This window comes from Ranitomeya variabilis, chromosome 1 (assembly GCF_051348905.1).
Source record: "Ranitomeya variabilis isolate aRanVar5 chromosome 1, aRanVar5.hap1, whole genome shotgun sequence".
In the NCBI taxonomy this organism is placed as follows: domain Eukaryota; kingdom Metazoa; phylum Chordata; class Amphibia; order Anura; family Dendrobatidae; genus Ranitomeya; species Ranitomeya variabilis.
In genome coordinates, this window is record NC_135232.1 from 775337608 (window position 1) to 775355528 (window position 17921).

Genomic DNA, 17921 nt, shown 5'->3' on the forward strand with positions numbered 1-17921 from the left:
TGACTGGGAGTCTCATGTTCAGCAGGTCAGGAGGGTTTTTCAGGTAATGCGGGAGAATTCTTTGTGTGTAAAGGGTTCAAAGTGTGTTTTTGGGGTTCAAAAAATTTCATTTTTGGGGTATATTTTTTCCCCTTCTTCTATTGAGATGGACCCTGTCAAGGTTCGGGCTATTTACGACTGGACGCAGCCTACTTCTCTGAAGAGTCTCCAGAAATTCTTGGGCTTTGCTAATTTTTATCATCGATTTATAGCTGGTTTTTCTGGCGTTGCTAAACCTCTGACGGATTTGACTAAAAAGGGTGCTGATGTTGCCAATTGGTCCCCTGCTGCCGTGGAGGCCTTTCGGGAGCTTAAGCGCCGCTTTTTGTCTGCCCCTGTGTTGCGCCAGCCTGATGTTTCTCTTCCCTTTCAGGTTGAGGTCGATGCTTCCGAGATCGGAGCGGGGGCGGTTTTGTCGCAGAAAAGTTCCGACTGCTCAGTGATGAGACCTTGTGCGTTCTTTTCGCGAAAATTTTCGGCCGCCGAGCGAAACTATGATGTTGGTAATCGGGAGCTTTTGGCCATGAAGTGGGCATTTGAGGAGTGGCGTCATTGGCTTGAGGGTGCCAGACATCAGGTGGTAGTTTTGACTGATCACAAGAATTTAATTTATTTGGAGTCTGCCAGGCGCCTGAATCCTAGACAGGCACGTTGGTCGTTGTTCTTTTCCCGGTTTAATTTTGTGGTCTCGTACTTACCGGGTTCTAGGAATGTGAAAGCAGATGCTCTTTCTAGGAGTTTTGAGCCTGACTCTCCTGGGAATTCTGAACCTGCTGGTGTCCTTAAGGATGGAGTGGTTTTGTCTGCTGTCTCTCCAGATTTGCGACGTGCTTTGCAAGAATTTCAGGCGGATAGACCTGATCGTTGTCCGTCTGGTAGACTGTTTGTTCCTGACGAGTGGACCACTAGAGTCATCTCGGAAGTTCATTCTTCTACTCTGGCAGGTCATCCGGGAATTTTTGGCACCAGAGATTTGGTGGCTAGATCCTTCTGGTGGCCTTCCCTGTCTCGAGATGTGCGGGTTTTTGTGCAGTCTTGCGATGTGTGTGCTCGGGCCAAGCCTTGTTGTTCTAGGGCTAGTGGGTTGTTGTTGCCCTTGCCTATTCCGAAGAGGCCTTGGACGCACATCTCTATGGACTTTATCTCGGATCTCCCTGTTTCTCAGAAGATGTCTGTCATCTGGGTGGTGTGTGACCGTTTTTCTAAAATGGTTCATTTGGTGCCATTGCCTAAGTTGCCTTCCTCATCTGAGTTGGTCCCTCTGTTTTTTCAAAATGTGGTTCGCTTGCATGGTATTCCGGAAAACATCGTTTCTGACAGGGGTACCCAGTTCGTGTCTAGATTTTGGCGGGCAGTCTGTGCCAGGTTGGGCATTGATTTGTCCTTTTCGTCTGCATTCCATCCTCAGACCAATGGCCAGACGGAGCGAACTAATCAAACTTTGGAGACTTATTTGAGGTGTTTTGTGTCTGCGGATCAGGATGATTGGGTTGCCTTTCTGCCGTTGGCGGAGTTTGCTCTTAATAATCGGGCTAGTTCTGCCACTTTGGTTTCTCCTTTCTTTTGCAATTCAGGGTTTCATCCGCGTTTTTCATCTGGTCAGGTTGAATCTTCGGATTGTCCTGGAGTGGATGCGGTGGTGGATCGGTTGCATCGGATTTGGGGACAAGTGGTGGATAATTTGGAATTGTCCCAGGAGAGGACTCAGCAGTTTGCTAACCGTCGTCGTCGTGTTGGTCCCCACCTTCGCGTTGGGGACTTGGTGTGGTTGTCTTCCCGTTTTGTCCCTATGAGGGTTTCTTCTCCCAAATTTAAGCCTCGGTTCATCGGTCCTTATAGGATTTTAGAGATTCTTAACCCTGTTTCCTTTCGTTTGGACCTCCCGCCATCTTTCGCTATCCATAATGTGTTCCATCGGTCGTTGTTGCGGAGATATGAGGTACCGGTGGTTCCTTCTACTGAACCTCCTGCTCCTGTGCTGGTGGAGGGTGAATTGGAGTACGTCGTGGAGAAGATCTTGGACTCCCGTATTTCCAGACGGAGACTTCAATATCTGGTTAAATGGAAAGGCTATGGTCAGGAAGATAATTCTTGGGTAACTGCCTCTGATGTTCATGCCTCGGATTTGGTTCGTGCCTTTCATAGGGCTCATCCAGATCGCCCTGGCGGTTCTTGTGAGGGTTCGGTGCCCCCTCCTTAAGGGGAGGGTACTGTTGTGTATCCGCTTTTTGGGCTCCCCTGGTGGTTGCTGGTGGTACTGGTGACTTGTTTGCACTTTGCTTCTTCTGTTCACCTGCTTCCATCAGTGTTTGGGAGTTTCCTATTTAGCCTTGCTCTCCAGTCATTTCCTTGCCGGTCATCATTGTAACCAGAGCCTTCGGTTGCATGTTCCTGCTACTAGTCTGCTGATCAGCTAAGTGGACTTTGTCCTTTTGTTTTGTACCTTTTGTCCAGTTTGCAGTTTTTGTAATTCTCTGTAGCTGGAAGCTCTTGCGGGCTGAAATTGCCACTCCTGTGTCATGAGTTGACACAGGAGTCTTAAAGTAATTTCAGGATGGTTTTTGAAAGGGTTTTCAGTTGACCGTGAAGTCCTCTTTTGTATCCTTCTGCTATCTAGTAAGTGGACCTCTCTTTGCTAAATCTACTTTCATACTGTGTATGTCTTTTCCTCTTAATTCACCGTTATTACATGTGGGGGGCTGCTATCATCTTTTGGGGTATTTCCCTAGAGGTAAGCCAGGTCTGTTTCTTCCTCTACCAGGCGTAGTTAGTCCTCCGGCTGGCGCGTGGCATATAGGAAGCCGTAGGTATGCTCCCTGGTTACTGTTAGTTGTGTGGTAGATTTAGCTCACGGTCAACTCGAGTTTCCATCACCCGAGAGCTCGTTCGTTACTTATGTGTTTTTTACGTTCCCTTGCCATTGGGAACCATGACACAAAATAGCACAATTAAAAATGCAGTTTTTAAATGAAGGCCTTTATTGTTAAGGGAAAAATAAATCCAGGCCTTCAGGGCCCTGTGTGAAAACGTGATTGCCCCTTAAACCTAATAACTGGTTAGGCCATTCTTAGTAGCAACAGCTGCAAAGAATTTGCAATAACTGGCAATGAGTTTATCACAATGCTCTGGAGGAATTTTGGCCCATTCATCTTTGCAGAATTGTTGTAATTCAGCCACAATGGAGGGTTTCCGAGCATGAACTGCCTTGTTAAGATCAAGCAACAACATCTCAATTGGATTAAGGCCACTCCAAAGTCTTAATTTTGTTTTCCTTAAGCCATTCAGAGGTGGACTTGCTGTGTGTTTTAGATAAATGTTCTGCTACATAAACCAAGTGCGCTTTAGCTTGAGGTCACAAACAGATGGCTGGACATTCTCCTTCAGGATTTTTTGGTAGACAGCAGAATTCATGGTTTCATTTACCATAGCAAGTCTTCCAGGCCCTGAAGCAGCAAAACAGTCCCAGACCCTGACACTACCATCACCATATTTTACTGTCGGTATGATGTTACTTTTCTGAAATGCTGTGTTACATCTACACCAGATGTTATGGGACATACACCTTCCAAAAAGTTTAACTTTTGTCTCGTCAGTACGCAAAATGTTCTCCCAAAAATCTTGGGGATAATCAAGTTGTTTTCTGGCAAAACTGAGACAAGTGTTTATGTTCTTATTGCTCAGAAGTGGTTTTTAACTTGGAACACTGTCATGCAGGCCATTTTTGCCCAGTCTCTTTCTTATGGTGGAGTCATGAACACTGACCTTAACTAAGGCAAGTGAGGCCGTCAGTTCTTTGGATGCTGTTGTGGGGTCTTTTGTGACCTCTTGGATAAGTAAAAGTTGCGCTCTTGGGGTAATTTTGGTAAGGCCGGCCAGCCACTCCTGAGAAAGTTTACCACTGTTCCATGTTTTCACCATTTGTGGATAATGGCTGACACTGTGGTTAGCTGTAGTCCCAAAGCTTGAGCAATAGCTTTATAACCTTTTCCAGACTGATAGATCTCAATTACTTTGTTTCTCATTTGCAGCAAAATTTCTTTGGATTACAGCATGATGTCTTGCATTTGAGTATCTTTTGATCTACTTCACTTTGTAAGGCAGGTCCTATTTAAGTGATTTTTTGATTGAGAACAGGTGTGACAGTATTCAGACCTGCATGTGGTTAAGAAATTTGAACGCAGCTTCCCAAAGATGTGATAAACCTCAGTTAATTTGTTTTAAGTGTGGGGGGCAATCACTTTTTCACACAGGGCCCTGTAGGTTTGGATTTCTTTTTCCCTTATTTCCTCAATAATAAAGACCTTTATTTAAAAACTGCATTTTGTGTTTACTTGTGTTATCTTTGTCTAACATTTAAATTTGTTTGGTGATCCGAAACATTTAAGTGTGACAAATATACAAAATAATAGGAAATCAGGAAGAGGGCAAAGACTTTTTCACACAGCTGTATACATATACCACACAGATATTATTGGAAGGCATTAGCCTTTTTAGCCATCACATGAACCCTCCCTAAAATTTTTGGTTGATTCAATATTTTCCTACAGTTGACTAAATGTGTTAAAAAAAATTGAAAATGAATTAAAAATTATGACAATGGATGTGGTAGCATGAGAGGAAAGAAAATCCTAGCAGCAGTATTAATAGTGCCAAATGCAGATTACATTTGGCATCATTTGCCTCCGTAAAGTGTATCAGTGAGGAAGAAGCCAAGCATGTTAAGGAACATATGTCTCATCACTTGTCTCAGTCACTAAAGGATGATTTAGACTCTGACAGTGACACTATCAGTTACAGTCATGATGGCATTTTATATATGTGTGCTAACCCAGTCTTTAAAGGTCATGGATTGTCGAGGACGGGAATCATTAAAGAGGGGGAGTATAAAGGTGGAGAAGATGTTGGACAACCTTTCTGAAGACATCTTTGTATTGTCTTGTGTGACCTGCATATTATTATGTATGTTATCCTTCTGTAGGCTGCAGTTTTCCTGTGTATAGGGCTGACAGGATTAACTATAAGGCCAGCCATTGGTTTGGGGAGGAGCAAGTGGAAGCTAGAAGCTAGTTCCTATTTTATCAGTTAGTTCAAGTTCAGAAACAGAGAAGTAAGAACTCTCTGCAGTGCCAGCCATGTTGGGTGTGTGCAGAAGAGCAGACGTACAGAAGGGAGTACGATTCTACTGTTTCAAGTATCAGTTTCGGCAGTTTTCCCCTAGCAGACAAGTTAGGGCACCTAGTGGAAAAGACTTATAAGCACGAGTATTAATGTTTGCCAGACCTTATAAACAGCAAAGAGAGACACAGTGGGTACGGAAAGTATTCATACCCCTTTACATTTTTCACTCTTTGTTTCATTGCAGGCATTTGCTAAATTCAAAAAAGTTCTTTTTTTCTCATTAATGTACACTCTGCACTGACTGAGAAAAAACAGAAATGAAGTAATTTTTGCAAATTTATTAAAAAAGAAACACTGAAATACCACATAGTCATAAGTATTTAGACCCTTTGCTCAGTATTGAGCAGAAGCACTATTTTGAGCTAGTACAGCCATGAGTCTTCTTGGGAATTATATAAGTTTTTCTCACCTGGATTTGGAGATCCTCTGCCATTCTTCCTTGCAGATCTTCTCCAGTTCCATCAGGTTTTATGGTGAACGTTGGTGGACAGCCATTTTCAGGTCTCTCCAGAGATGCTTAATTGGGTTTAGGTCAGGGCTCAGGCTGGGCCAGTCAAGAATGGTAACAGAGTTGTTCTGAAGCCACTCCTTTGTTATTGTCATTGTCTTGTTGGAAGGTGAACTGCCAGCCAAGTCTGAGGTCCAGAGCACTCTGGAAGAGGTTTTCATCCAAGATATCTCTGTACTTGGGTACATTCATGTTTCCTTCAATGACAACCAGTCGTCCTGTCCCTGCAGCTGAAAAACACTCCTATAGCATGATGCTGCCATCACCATGTTTCACTGTTGGGATTGTATTGGGCAGGTGATGAGTAGTGCCTGGTTTTCTCCACACATAACGCTTAGAATTATCATCAAAAAGGTCTTTCTTTGTCTCATCAAACCAGAGATTCTTATTTCTCATAGTCTGGGAGTTCTTCATGTGTTTTCTAGCAAATTCTATGTGGGCTTTCATATGTCTTGCACTGAGGAGAGGCTTCAGTTGGGCCACACTGCCATAAAGGCCTGACTGGTGGAAGGCTGCAGTGATAGATGACTTTGTGGAACTTTCTCCCATCACCCTACTGCATCTATGGAGCTCAGCAACAGTGATCTTGGGGTTCTTCTTTACCTTTTTCACCAAGGTTCTTCTCCCATGATTGCTAAGTTTGGCTGGACAGCCAGATCTAGGAAGACTTCTGGTGGTCCCAAACTTCTTCCTTTTAAGGATTATGGAGGTCACTGTGCTCTTAAGAACCTTGAGTACTGCAGAAATGATGTTGTAACCTTGGCCAGATCTGTGCCTTGCCATAATTCTGTCTCTGAGCTCCTTGGCTAGTTACTTTGACCTCATGATTCTCATTTGGCCTGACATGCACTGTGAACTGTGAGGTCTTATTTAGACAGGTGTGTGCCTTTCCAAATCAAGTCCTATCAGTTTAATTAAACACAGCTGGACTCCAATGAAAGAGTAGAACCATCTCAAGGAGGATCACAAGGAAATGGACAGCATGTGACTTAAATATGAGTGTCTGAGCAAAGGGTCTGAATACTTATGACCATGTGATATTTCAGTTTTTGTTTATTAAATTAGCAAAAATGTCTACATTTCTATTTTTTCCAGTCAAGATGGGGTGCAGAGTGTATATTAATGTGAAAAAATGAACTTTTTGAATTTACCAAATGGCTGCAATGAAACAAAAAAAATGTAAAGGGTTCTGAATACTTTCTGTACCCACTGTTAATGTAATGGTAGAGGTACTAACACTAGAGATGAGCGAATCTTTTGACTTTCGGTTTAGTTCGGCAAACATTTAAATGTTCATTGACTTGTTCGACGAACTTAGCCGAACGTCAAAAGCCATGTCTCCCCTACTGCACCTTTTCAGGCATATGATAGCTGATCTGATCAGCTGTCATGTGTTCCCCTAACAGCTGTGGATGGAATCGCAATCCACCCGCAGTTGTTAACATTTAAATGCTGCTGTTGGTTTCTGACAGCGGCATTTACCATGCACGTGCCAGAAGCAGGTTGCAAACAATGTCAATAGGCGCCCCTGTAACATGACCACAGGGTGTCAATGGGTTGGTATGACAATCCTGGGTCTGCCGGAGACCCCTGTGATTTTCATTGCCATTCTGTCAGATGACAGCATGAGCTCGCAGCTGTGACTGGAGGTAAAAAGTTTACCTCCAGTCACAGGCGTCAGCTGATGTGATTACTGATCCCATCAGCATATGCCTGCTGCAGCTGATAACAGCTAGAGCAGGCACCGCTGATAGGAGTATTCATCAACCAGCACCTCCACTATAAATAAATGAAAAAAAATTACATGGGATCCCCTGTATTTTTGATAACCTGCCAGGCAAAATTGGCTGCAATCCTCAGCTGTCAGCTTTAGCAAGGCTGGTTATCAAGAATAGATGGGTCCCACACTATTGTTTTAATAATTTAAATAAATAATTTAAAAAACTACGTGGGGTCCTCCCCATTTTTGACAACTAGCCAAGCTAAAGCAGACAGCTGAGGGATGGTATTCTAAGGCTGGGAAGGGGCCATGGTTATTGTCTTCCCAGAGTAAAAATAGCAGCCCACAGCCACCCCAGAAAATGAGAATCTATTAGATGCACCAATGTTGGTGCTTTGCCCGGTTCTTTCCCCTTGCCTTGGTGCGTTGGCAAGTGGGGTAATAGTTGGGGGGTTGATGTCACCTTCGTATTGTCCAGTGACATCAAGCTCATAGGTTAGTAACGAATGACAGGGAAGGACAATTGTGGTTTATTATTTTAATTCTGTTACAGGAGACCATGGCTTCTGTGGACGTGAGTATGGGTTAATTTAGGTTCATTAAAAAGGTCTGTGTCATTCTTTCAATCAAAGAACTTTATTTTGTCTGTGTGTTTATTTACAATATAACTATAGGATTAGTAATGGATAGGTGTCTTATAAGCGCCTCTCCATTACTAACCAGACAATACAAAGGTGACATCAACCCCACAAATGTGAACCCCACTTGCCACTGAGCAAAGCAGAACTACCGCACCTTATAAATGTGCCATTCTGGGGCGGCTGTGGGCTGCTATTCTGAAGCTGGGGGCCAATATCCATGGCCTCTTAAAATCCTGGGAATACCAGTCCCCAGCTGTCTGCATAAGCTTGGCTGGTTGTCAAAAGGGGGGGGACCCCACGTGGTTTTTAAAACTATTTACTTAAATAAAAAAACGGTGTATGACCCCTGTATTCTTGGTAACCAGCCGGGGAACAGTGCAACCAGTACTGCTGATTACCAGGTGCTGGTATGTGTCACACTGATGACACAGAAATGTCTTCCGTGTGTCATCAGTGTGCGCGTGTGCAGAACATTTTGCGGTCCGTGCTTCTACTGGAAACACTGACATCTGAAAGAGACCTTAGTGAACTGGGTCATTTACTGAACTTTTGACAACTTTTGACGATTTTTAGGAAAAATGCTTGGGAATCTGCACACTAATTCAAATAAGATACGTTTGTGCCGAATATGAGATTGTCAAGTGTTTTATGAACAAGTTTGCTCATCTCTAATTAAGACCTAACTTTTTTAACAATATTAAACTGAATGAATTATGACAAAAATAAAAGGACAGTAACAAGTCACAACCAAACATGTATAAGGTGCATAAGAATGAGGTGCTCATTGATATCAGTTCTCTTTAAAATAATGGTTTAATCTCACTCATTAATCCTAATGAGACTTATCTCTCCTGAGTTCATGTATGGGGCATGATAGGGTATATTAGTGCCAGTTCCCCTGTATCTGAGCTCCTGCTGATATTGACTCTAAAGGGATACGTCTCATCAGGATTGATGGATGAGATTGAAACAATATTTTTAAAAGCAATGGTATTAATGAGCACCTTATTCTTATGCACCTTATACTCTACATGTTTGGTTGCGACTTGTTACTGTACTCTCACTCATGGCTGGTTGCTGGTTATACTGTTTGAACCTGAGAGTGCATTAGGACCTCTGCCTAAAAAAGGGGATCCTTTTGCCGGTTCACATGTTTGCTAGACCTAGAGGTCTTAGTGAACATCAGCCAGGCTGGGACATGTCCAAAAGGTATAGAATCTGGAAAAGCTCTCTTAAGGTACCGTCACACTAAGCAACGTCGCCAGCGATCTGTGACGTTGCAGCGTCCTAGGGAGCGAGATCGCTGTATTTGACACGCAGCAGCGATCAGAATCCCGCTGTGAAATTGCTGGTCGCTGCTAGAAGGTCTGCACATTATTTGGTCGCTAGGTCGCCGTGTATCGCCGTGTTTGACGGCAAAAGCAACCATACCAGCGATATTTTACACTGGTAACCAGGGTAAACATCGGGTTACTAAGCGCAGGGCCGCGCTTAGTAACCCGATGTTTACCCTGGTTACCAGCGTAAAATGTAAAAAAAAAAACAAACAGTACATACTCACATGCTTCCCCCGGCGTCTCCTTCCCACACTGACTGAGCGCCGCAAATTGAAAGTGAAAGCACAGCACAGCGGTGACGTCACCGCTGTGCCCTGCTACTGCCGGCGCTCAGTCATTACAGGAAGCGGACGCCGGGGGACGCATGTAAGTATGTACTTACATTTTACGCTGGTAACCAGGGTAAACATCGGGTTACTAAGCGCGGCCCTGCGCTTAGCAACCCGATGTTTACCCTGGTTACCCGGGGACCTCGGCATAGTTGGTCGCTGGAGAGCGGTCTGTGTGACAGCTCTCCAGCGACCACACAGCGACGCTGCAGCGATCGGCATTGCTGTCGCTATCGCTGCAGCGTCGCTTAGTGTGACGGTACCCTTATATAGCAACATTTTGCAGCATTTGGTGCAGTGGTCATGAAACACATTGACACATGGCGGTCTTCAGATTAACCTCCTGTTCTTTAGTAATGTTCTTCACAAGTTATGTGCTGCAATCCACTACCAAAATATTTGTGCCTGTGCCATGTAATGCAGATGAAGATTTCAATTACACACACCCAGGGACACCTGTATACAGTGCTTAGGGTCAGTGAAACAACCATCGGCCCAATTTGTCCATTACACTGCTTGGCCTGCCCTCATCTTTAATACTGTCTGTCAGGTACAGTCTGGGGCTGAAATTTAGCCCTGGCATTTGAAATCACACAGGCCCCATCCCCAGGCACCAGATGGGATATATTACTAATATTACCTTGGATGGAGGAAAGCAAGTTATCCTACAAGACCAATATTTCAAATGAAACCCTTGGCCTGATGGGGTAAGTGACGGAGTCAGTGACTTTGTGCTCCATCACAAATCTTAACAGTATGGATGTCTTGAGAACACTGATTCTTTTAACAACATAGCAGATAAGGCAGCCCATGACCAGACAGGCCTTTCTGGCATTTGCCAGAATTGGCAGATGGCCAGTCTGGCCCTGCTGGCTGTGATAGCCCCCCTGATTGACTGCGCTATATCATGTGATGTAATTGCTTCAGAGCACTATGAGGAAGCAGGCGCAGCCACACCTGATTTGATTAGCCCACTTTCTAGGTCTTCAGCTGCGTTTGAAATGGGAATTTTTTTTGCGATCCTTGTGAACCGAATCACCAAGTGGGGATGCTGGTACTTACTTGGCGGATTGCTCAGCTCAGCTCTACTATTTATTAACATATGTATTTGGTAGATACTACTGCACACATAAAGCATACATTTTAGTTAGTTTTCTCTTTTTGTTTTTCTCTGCATGCCTAGTCCTATATTTGAAATGTAAACCATAGCATACCTGCATTGTTTACCAGGCTTTAATGTACACTGCAAATCTTCTCCTGCATTGACACCATAACAGCACAAGTCATTTTCCTTAAGGCCTACATCACATTGTTCCCCATCTTCAACTATTTGATTGCCACATGTTGGTCGACCACTTTCTGAAAAAAATAGCACAGAGATTCAGCAACTTAAATGACTGTAATTTTCATGTGAAATTTCATACTGATTGTAAGCAGCACAGAGAAGAACACACAAATCATTGATTCATGTAGAGCTGACCTTGGCAAATTGTGGCCTACGAACCAAGACAACCAGACGGCTGAAAACAGTGGTACACGAGCCACCACATGATACCACCCACCATGCCTGTGTCCTACTTTCACCATTATCTGCATCCTTAGGATGCAGATAGCAGTGACTACAATGGTGGAGGAAGTAATAGACAGCTCCTCCTTTCACCATTCAGTGTGTGCTAATGAGACAACAGATGTGATTACATCAATGAGGATCTTTGTGCATGTATGTGTGTGTGTGTGTGTGTGTGTGAGCTCCTATTGAACAAAGGGGAGACAACTCAAAAGGGGCGGTAAAGTGAACCACCACCTAAATGAAGCGAACCATCACTATTAAAATGAATTATTTTTTATTGAAAAAATTTTTTTTTAAATATAAAAAGCCACATATATTATACACAAGGAACATACCCCAAGGAGGGCAACACTGGCAGATCAATTAATATCAAATAACGTTTGATTATACGTAAATAAGTGTTTATGCATCCAACTTATCCAAGTATTCAATTGTATATAAAATATGCATTTGCATATGAATTATAGTATCAACTGGTTCACCAAGTGCTAAAAAGCATCCTTTTTGTTCATTTGGCAAATAATCCCCATATGTGCATATATATTCATGCTACATCTCAATGCAAACACTTAAAGGGAACCTGTCACCCCGTTTTTTCGGTATGAGATAAAAATACTGTTAAATAGGGCCTGAGCTGAGCATTACAATAGTGTAGTTTGTGGACCCCGATTCCCCACCTATGCTGCCGAAATACGTTACCGAAGTAGTCGTTTTCGCCTGTCAATCAGGCTGGTCAGGTCAAAAGGGTGTGGTGTCCTCCCCCAGATCTTGCGTAGTTTTCCGTTGGTGGCGTAGTGGTGTGCGCATGTCCAAGGTCCAGATTCCTCTGCCAGGGGATTTCAAAGAGCGCGGTGTCCGTTATTGCATTGGTGATCGGTGGGCGCGGCCATCTTCCTTTGGCCGCGCGTGCGCAGAAGCGGCGCTGTGCTGGCCGCGACGCTCTGCTGGCCGCGGCTTCAGGAAAATGGCCGCCGCGATATCCATCTGCGCACGCGCGGCATCCCGCGGCCATTTTCCTGAAGCCGCGGCCAGCAGAGCGTCGCGGCCAGAACAGCGCCGCTTCTGCGCACGCGCGGCCAAAGGAAGATGGCCGCGCCCACCGATCACCAATGCAATAACGGACACCGCGCTCTTTGAAATCCCCTGGCAGAGGATTCTGGACCTTGGACATGCGCACACCACTACGCCACCAACGGAAAACTACGCAAGATCTGGGGGAGGACACCACACCCTTTTGACCTGACCAGCCTGATTGACAGGCGAAAACGACTACTTCGGTAACGTATTTCGGCAGCATAGGTGGGGAATCGGGGTCCACAAACTACACTATTGTAATGCTCAGCTCAGGCCCTATTTAACAGTATTTTTATCTCATACCGAAAAAACGGGGTGACAGGTGCCCTTTAAACAACATATACTTCGAACTAAGGGGATAACAGTATCCTATTCAAAAAGATCCATATTCAAAGTGCATGTGGGACATTACCTCCTTAGTTGGATATGGATCTTTTTGAATAGGTTACTATTATCCCCTTAGTTTGAAGTTCAATAACACAAACGTGGCCTTTTCTGGCAAAACGGGAAACAAAAGATCACGTAAAGAACAGTCCATAGGCCTGCCGGGATCCACCTACTCAGGGTACAATCAACAGTCCAGCATAGTTGCACATAAACACTTCTCTGGAGCTTTCTGCCTCCAGATCCACAGACAGACAAAAAAAACCTCACTGGTCAGACATTTAACTTGTTGAACCACACCCTGGGGGAAGAGATATGGTGAGTAACCATCCCACCCATCTCTTACAGTCAGACCGGGATCACACATACGCGAGATACGGCCGAGTCTCGCAGTTGAAAACCCAGCTCTGGCGCCGGCACTCCGGAGCGGAGCCTGCGGCTCCATGTGTTGCTGTGCGGCTGCATGCTCCGCTCCGGAGTGCCGGCGCCAGAGCTAGGTTTTCACCTGCGAGACTCAGCCGTATCTCGCGTATGTGTGATCCCGGCCTCACTCACAAAAAAGCCCAACACGATTATGGCTGATTAACCCATCTCAGCACATAACAAGCTGGAGCAAATCTTCTGAATTTTTACATCACGGAAGACAGCAATCTTGGTGATAACTATCTCCCCTCACTTACATTGCCAGTGACCCTGTCACACTGTATATAATGGGACAGTGAGTACAATCATACTGTATAAAGGGAGCTGTGAGGACATCTCACACTGACTATGGGGGGGTTGTAGTGGAGCGGGCTGTGAGGACCGTCATAATGTCTGCGAGAGGGCTATGGTGCCATCAATCTGTGACAATTATCACATGTGGGGGCTGTGAGGAACATTATAATATGTGTTGGGGCTGTAAAATCTATCATACAGTGAATAGAGCTGTGGGGAAATCATACTGTGTAGGGGGCCATGATAATATGGTGAGCAGCATATTGTGTGTGGGGGCCATCACGCTATGCTGAGAATCTGTGGGGGCATCATACTGTTTTGGAAGGTTGTTTAGGCATCACACTGTGCATGGGAGTGCTGTGGCAAACCTTGCAAGGTTCGGTTCGGTGAACGTCTCAATGTTCGCTGGACATGTTCATTGAATGGTTCGTCGAACGTACCCAAACTCCATTGGATTTAAAAGGATGCAAAACCAAAAGCATAGAAAACACCTTAAGGGGTTAAAAAACTTGCCAAACAGCTCAAATTAGGGGAAGACACCAGGAAAAGTGGCATCAATTGACCCAGAGTACAAATAGTATAATTGAGCAGGGTGAACGCATGGGACAGAGCTTGGACCAACATTTCTAGATGAAGCATTAATCAGTAATAGGAGGATGAGAGTCAGGTGTAGGCCTGGTGCTCTGAGAGCCCTGCCAAATTCAGGCAACACACATGAAGGAGACCCAACTTGGAGTCCACACATTTCCAAAAATTAGAGGCAGACAACAGAAAAAGTGGTATCAATTGACCCACAGTAGAAATTTGATAATTGCACAGCAGCAGTCAGCCATGTACCATGCATGAAGTGTCAGGGTCTGGGCCAGCATTTACAGCTTTGAATTAAAGTTTTAATTAAGACAAGGTGGGTAAGTGAGCAGTGTAAGCCTTCTTTGCTGGGAGTCCTGATACCTCATGCAAAAGCTCAAACTGTTTTTTTTTCCAGCCACACTCAGGTGTCACAAACATCGGTTTCGTAGACTACTATTAGTAGAAAAATGTAAGGATAGTAACACAGGTAGTGGACTGATGATCAATTCACCCACAGTAAAATTTGATAATATCACAGCAGCAGTCAGCCATGGGCCATGCATGAGGTCTGGGCCAGCATTTACAGCTTTGAATTTAAATTTTAATTAAGGCGAGGTGGGTTCTAGAAGCCCTGATACCTCATGCAACAGCTCAAACTGCTGTTTTCCTCGGCCACACTCAGGTGGCACAAATATCAGGTTGTTAGACTAGAAATGTTATAAAAAATAAAAATTTAAGGACATTAACCCAGGTAGTCAACGGAAAGTAAGTCCAGGCCTGCCAGTCAGGGAACCCTACTGCTACAGGCAACACACATGACGGAGACTCAACTTGGATTCTCCACATTTAAAAAAATCATTGTCACAATGTTACGACTGTGACCGCAGACGCGGCCCAGCCGAAGCCTCCATGTCGCCAGACCATGACGACATGGGTCGAGCGTCCCAGGTGGGAACGGAATGTGGACCCACCGGACCACATAGGGTAACCTGGACCTACCCAGACTAGGGAAGGACAGCGGGCAGGGTCTGTGGCAGCTGAGCATGTGGACAAGATGGCGATATGCAGAACTTCAGGTATGAAGAAAGAAAGTTTACTTAAATGAAATCACAGTACATAAACAGAACATAACGATGCCAGGATCCCGATTCCGCACATCAAGGAAGGGCACATGTTTCAGGATAACAGACAAAGGTAGGAGGACATCACGGGTTGTGTTGTGAATTAGACTTTTTGGCTCCCTCTTGTGGTTACTAGTGATATGACTCTGGGATTGTCTTTCCTCAGTTTGGCACCCACCTGGGTCGTTAGTCCAGGGGAGTTGCTATATAAGCTTCCTGGATCCTTAGTCCAGTGCCTGGCATCGTTGTAATCAGATCCTTTCTGTTTGCTCCTGTCTGCTGGTCCGGGTTCGTGCAAAATTAAGCTAAGTCCTGCTTCTTTGTTTTTTTGGTTATTTGCTTGCTCTCATTTTTGTCCAGCTTGTACTAAATGTGATTCCTGACCTTGCTGGAAGCTCTAGGGGGCTGGTGTTCTCCCCCCGGGCCGTTAGACGGTTCGGGGGTTCTTGAATATCCAGCGTGGATATTTTGATAGGGTTTTTGCTGACCATATAAGTCATCTTACTATATTCTGCTATTAGCTAGTGGGCCTCTCTTTGCTAAATACCTAGCTCATTCTTACGTTTGTCTTTTCCTCTTACCTCACCGTTATTATTTGTTGGGGGCTTGTATCCAACTTTTGGGGTCTTTTCTCTGGAGGCAAGAAAGGTCTTTCTTTTCCCTTCTAGGGTTAGTTAGTTCTCCGGCTGGCGCGAGACGTCTAGAACCAACGTAGGCACGTTCCCCGGCTGCTGCTATTTGTGGTGCTAGGATTAGATATATGGTCAGCTCAGTTATCACTGCCCTATGAGCTGTTTTTTTGTGTTTGCAGACTTCGTAATTATTTCTGAGACCCTCTGCCATTGGGGTCATAACAGTATGCCAGGCCAACATTGAATGTTTATGCATTGCTGAAGTGGGATTATAAGAAAGGAAATTCTGAGTTTTTTTTTTTTTTCTCCTCTCTTCCTCCCCTTTACCTCTGAGTGGCTTGTGCTTGCTGCAGACATGAATGTCCAGACCTTGATTACAAGTGTAGACCAGCTTGCTGCTCGTGTGCAGGGCATACAAGATTTTGTTACCAGTAGTCCAATGTCTGAACCTAAAATACCTATTCCTGAACTGTTTTCTGGAGACCGATTTAAGTTTAGGAATTTCAGGAATAATTGTAAATTGTTTCTATCTCTGAGACCCCGTTCATCTGGAGATTCAGCTCAGCAAGTTAAAATTGTTATCTCTTTTTTACGGGGCGACCCTCAGGATTGGGCTTTCTCGCTAGCGCCAGGAGATCCGACATTGGCAAATATTGATGCGTTTTTTCTGGCGCTCGGATTGCTTTACGAGGAACCCAATCTTGAAGTTCAGGCAGAAAAAGCCTTGCTGGCTATTTCTCAGGGCCAGGATGAAGCTGAAGTGTATTGCCAAAAATTTCGGAAATGGTCCGTGCTTACTCAGTGGAATGAGTGTGCTCTGGCCGCAAATTTCAGAAATGGCCTTTCTGAAGCCATTAAGAATGTGATGGTGGGTTTCCCCATTCCTACAAGTCTGAATGATTCCATGGCGCTGGCTATTCAAATTGACCGGCGTTTGCGGGAGCGCAAAACCGCTAATCCTCTGGTGGTGTTGTCTGAACAAACACCTGATTTAATGCAATGTGATAGAATTCAGACTAGAAATGAGCGGAAAAATCATAGACGTCAGAATGGGTTGTGTTTTTACTGTGGTGATTCTACACATGTTATATCAGCATGCTCTAAACGCCTTACAAGGGTTGTTAGTCCTGTCGCCATTGGTAATTTTCAACCTAAATTTATTTTGTCTGTGACTTTAATTTGCTCATTGTCTTCTTACCCTGTTATGGCGTTTGTGGATTCAGGTGCTGCCCTGAGTCTTATAGATCTGTCATTTGCCAAGCGCTGTGGTTTTGTTCTTGAACCGTTGGTAAATCCTATTCCTCTTAGAGGTATTGATGCTACGCCATTGGCGGAAAATAAACCGCAGTTTTGGACGCAGGTAACCATGTGCATGACTCCTGAACATCGGGAGGTGATTCGTTTTCTTGTTCTGCATAAAATGCATGATTTGGTCGTTTTGGGTCTGCCATGGTTACAGACCCACAATCCAGTCTTGGATTGGAAGGCAATGTCTGTGTCAAGTTGGGGCTGTCAGGGAATTCACGCTGATTCCCCGCCGGTGTCTATTGCTTCCTCTACTCCTTCGGAAGTTCCTGAGTATTTGTCTGATTATCAGGATGTATTCAGCGAGTCCAGGTCCAGTGCTCTGCCTCCTCATAGGGACTGTGACTGCGCCATAAATTTGATTCCAGGTAGTAAATTTCCTAAGGGAAGACTATTTAATCTGTCTGTACCTGAGCATGCCGCAATGCGTTCGTATATCAAGGAGTCTCTGGAGAAGGGGCATATCCGTCCATCCTCTTCCCCTCTTGGTGCGGGATTCTTTTTTGTGGCCAAGAAGGATGGATCTTTGAGACCTTGTATTGACTATCGGCTTCTGAATAAAATCACTGTTAAATTTCAGTATCCTTTGCCTCTGTTGTCGGACTTGTTTGCCCGGATTAAAGGTGCCAAGTGGTTCACCAAGATAGATCTTCGTGGTGCGTACAACCTTGTGCGCATTAAGCAAGGAGATGAATGGAAGACAGCATTTAATACGCCCGAAGGTCATTTTGAGTACTTGGTGATGCCTTTTGGGCTCTCTAATGCTCCCTCAGTGTTTCAGTCCTTTATGCATGAT

At 44.6% G+C, this 17921-nt stretch overlaps 1 protein-coding gene across 1 annotated transcript in view; it reads right to left on the reverse strand.

The window, feature by feature from the left end:
• The window catches only part of LOC143784099 (disintegrin and metalloproteinase domain-containing protein 10-like), a 276865-nt gene that overhangs the window by 54104 nt on the left and 204840 nt on the right, over positions 1 to 17921 (reverse strand). Inside the window, exon 11 of the mRNA XM_077271955.1 lies at positions 10967 to 11111. Coding sequence (XP_077128070.1) covers positions 10967 to 11111 — 145 coding nt within the window. The remainder of the gene's footprint in view (positions 1 to 10966; positions 11112 to 17921) is intronic.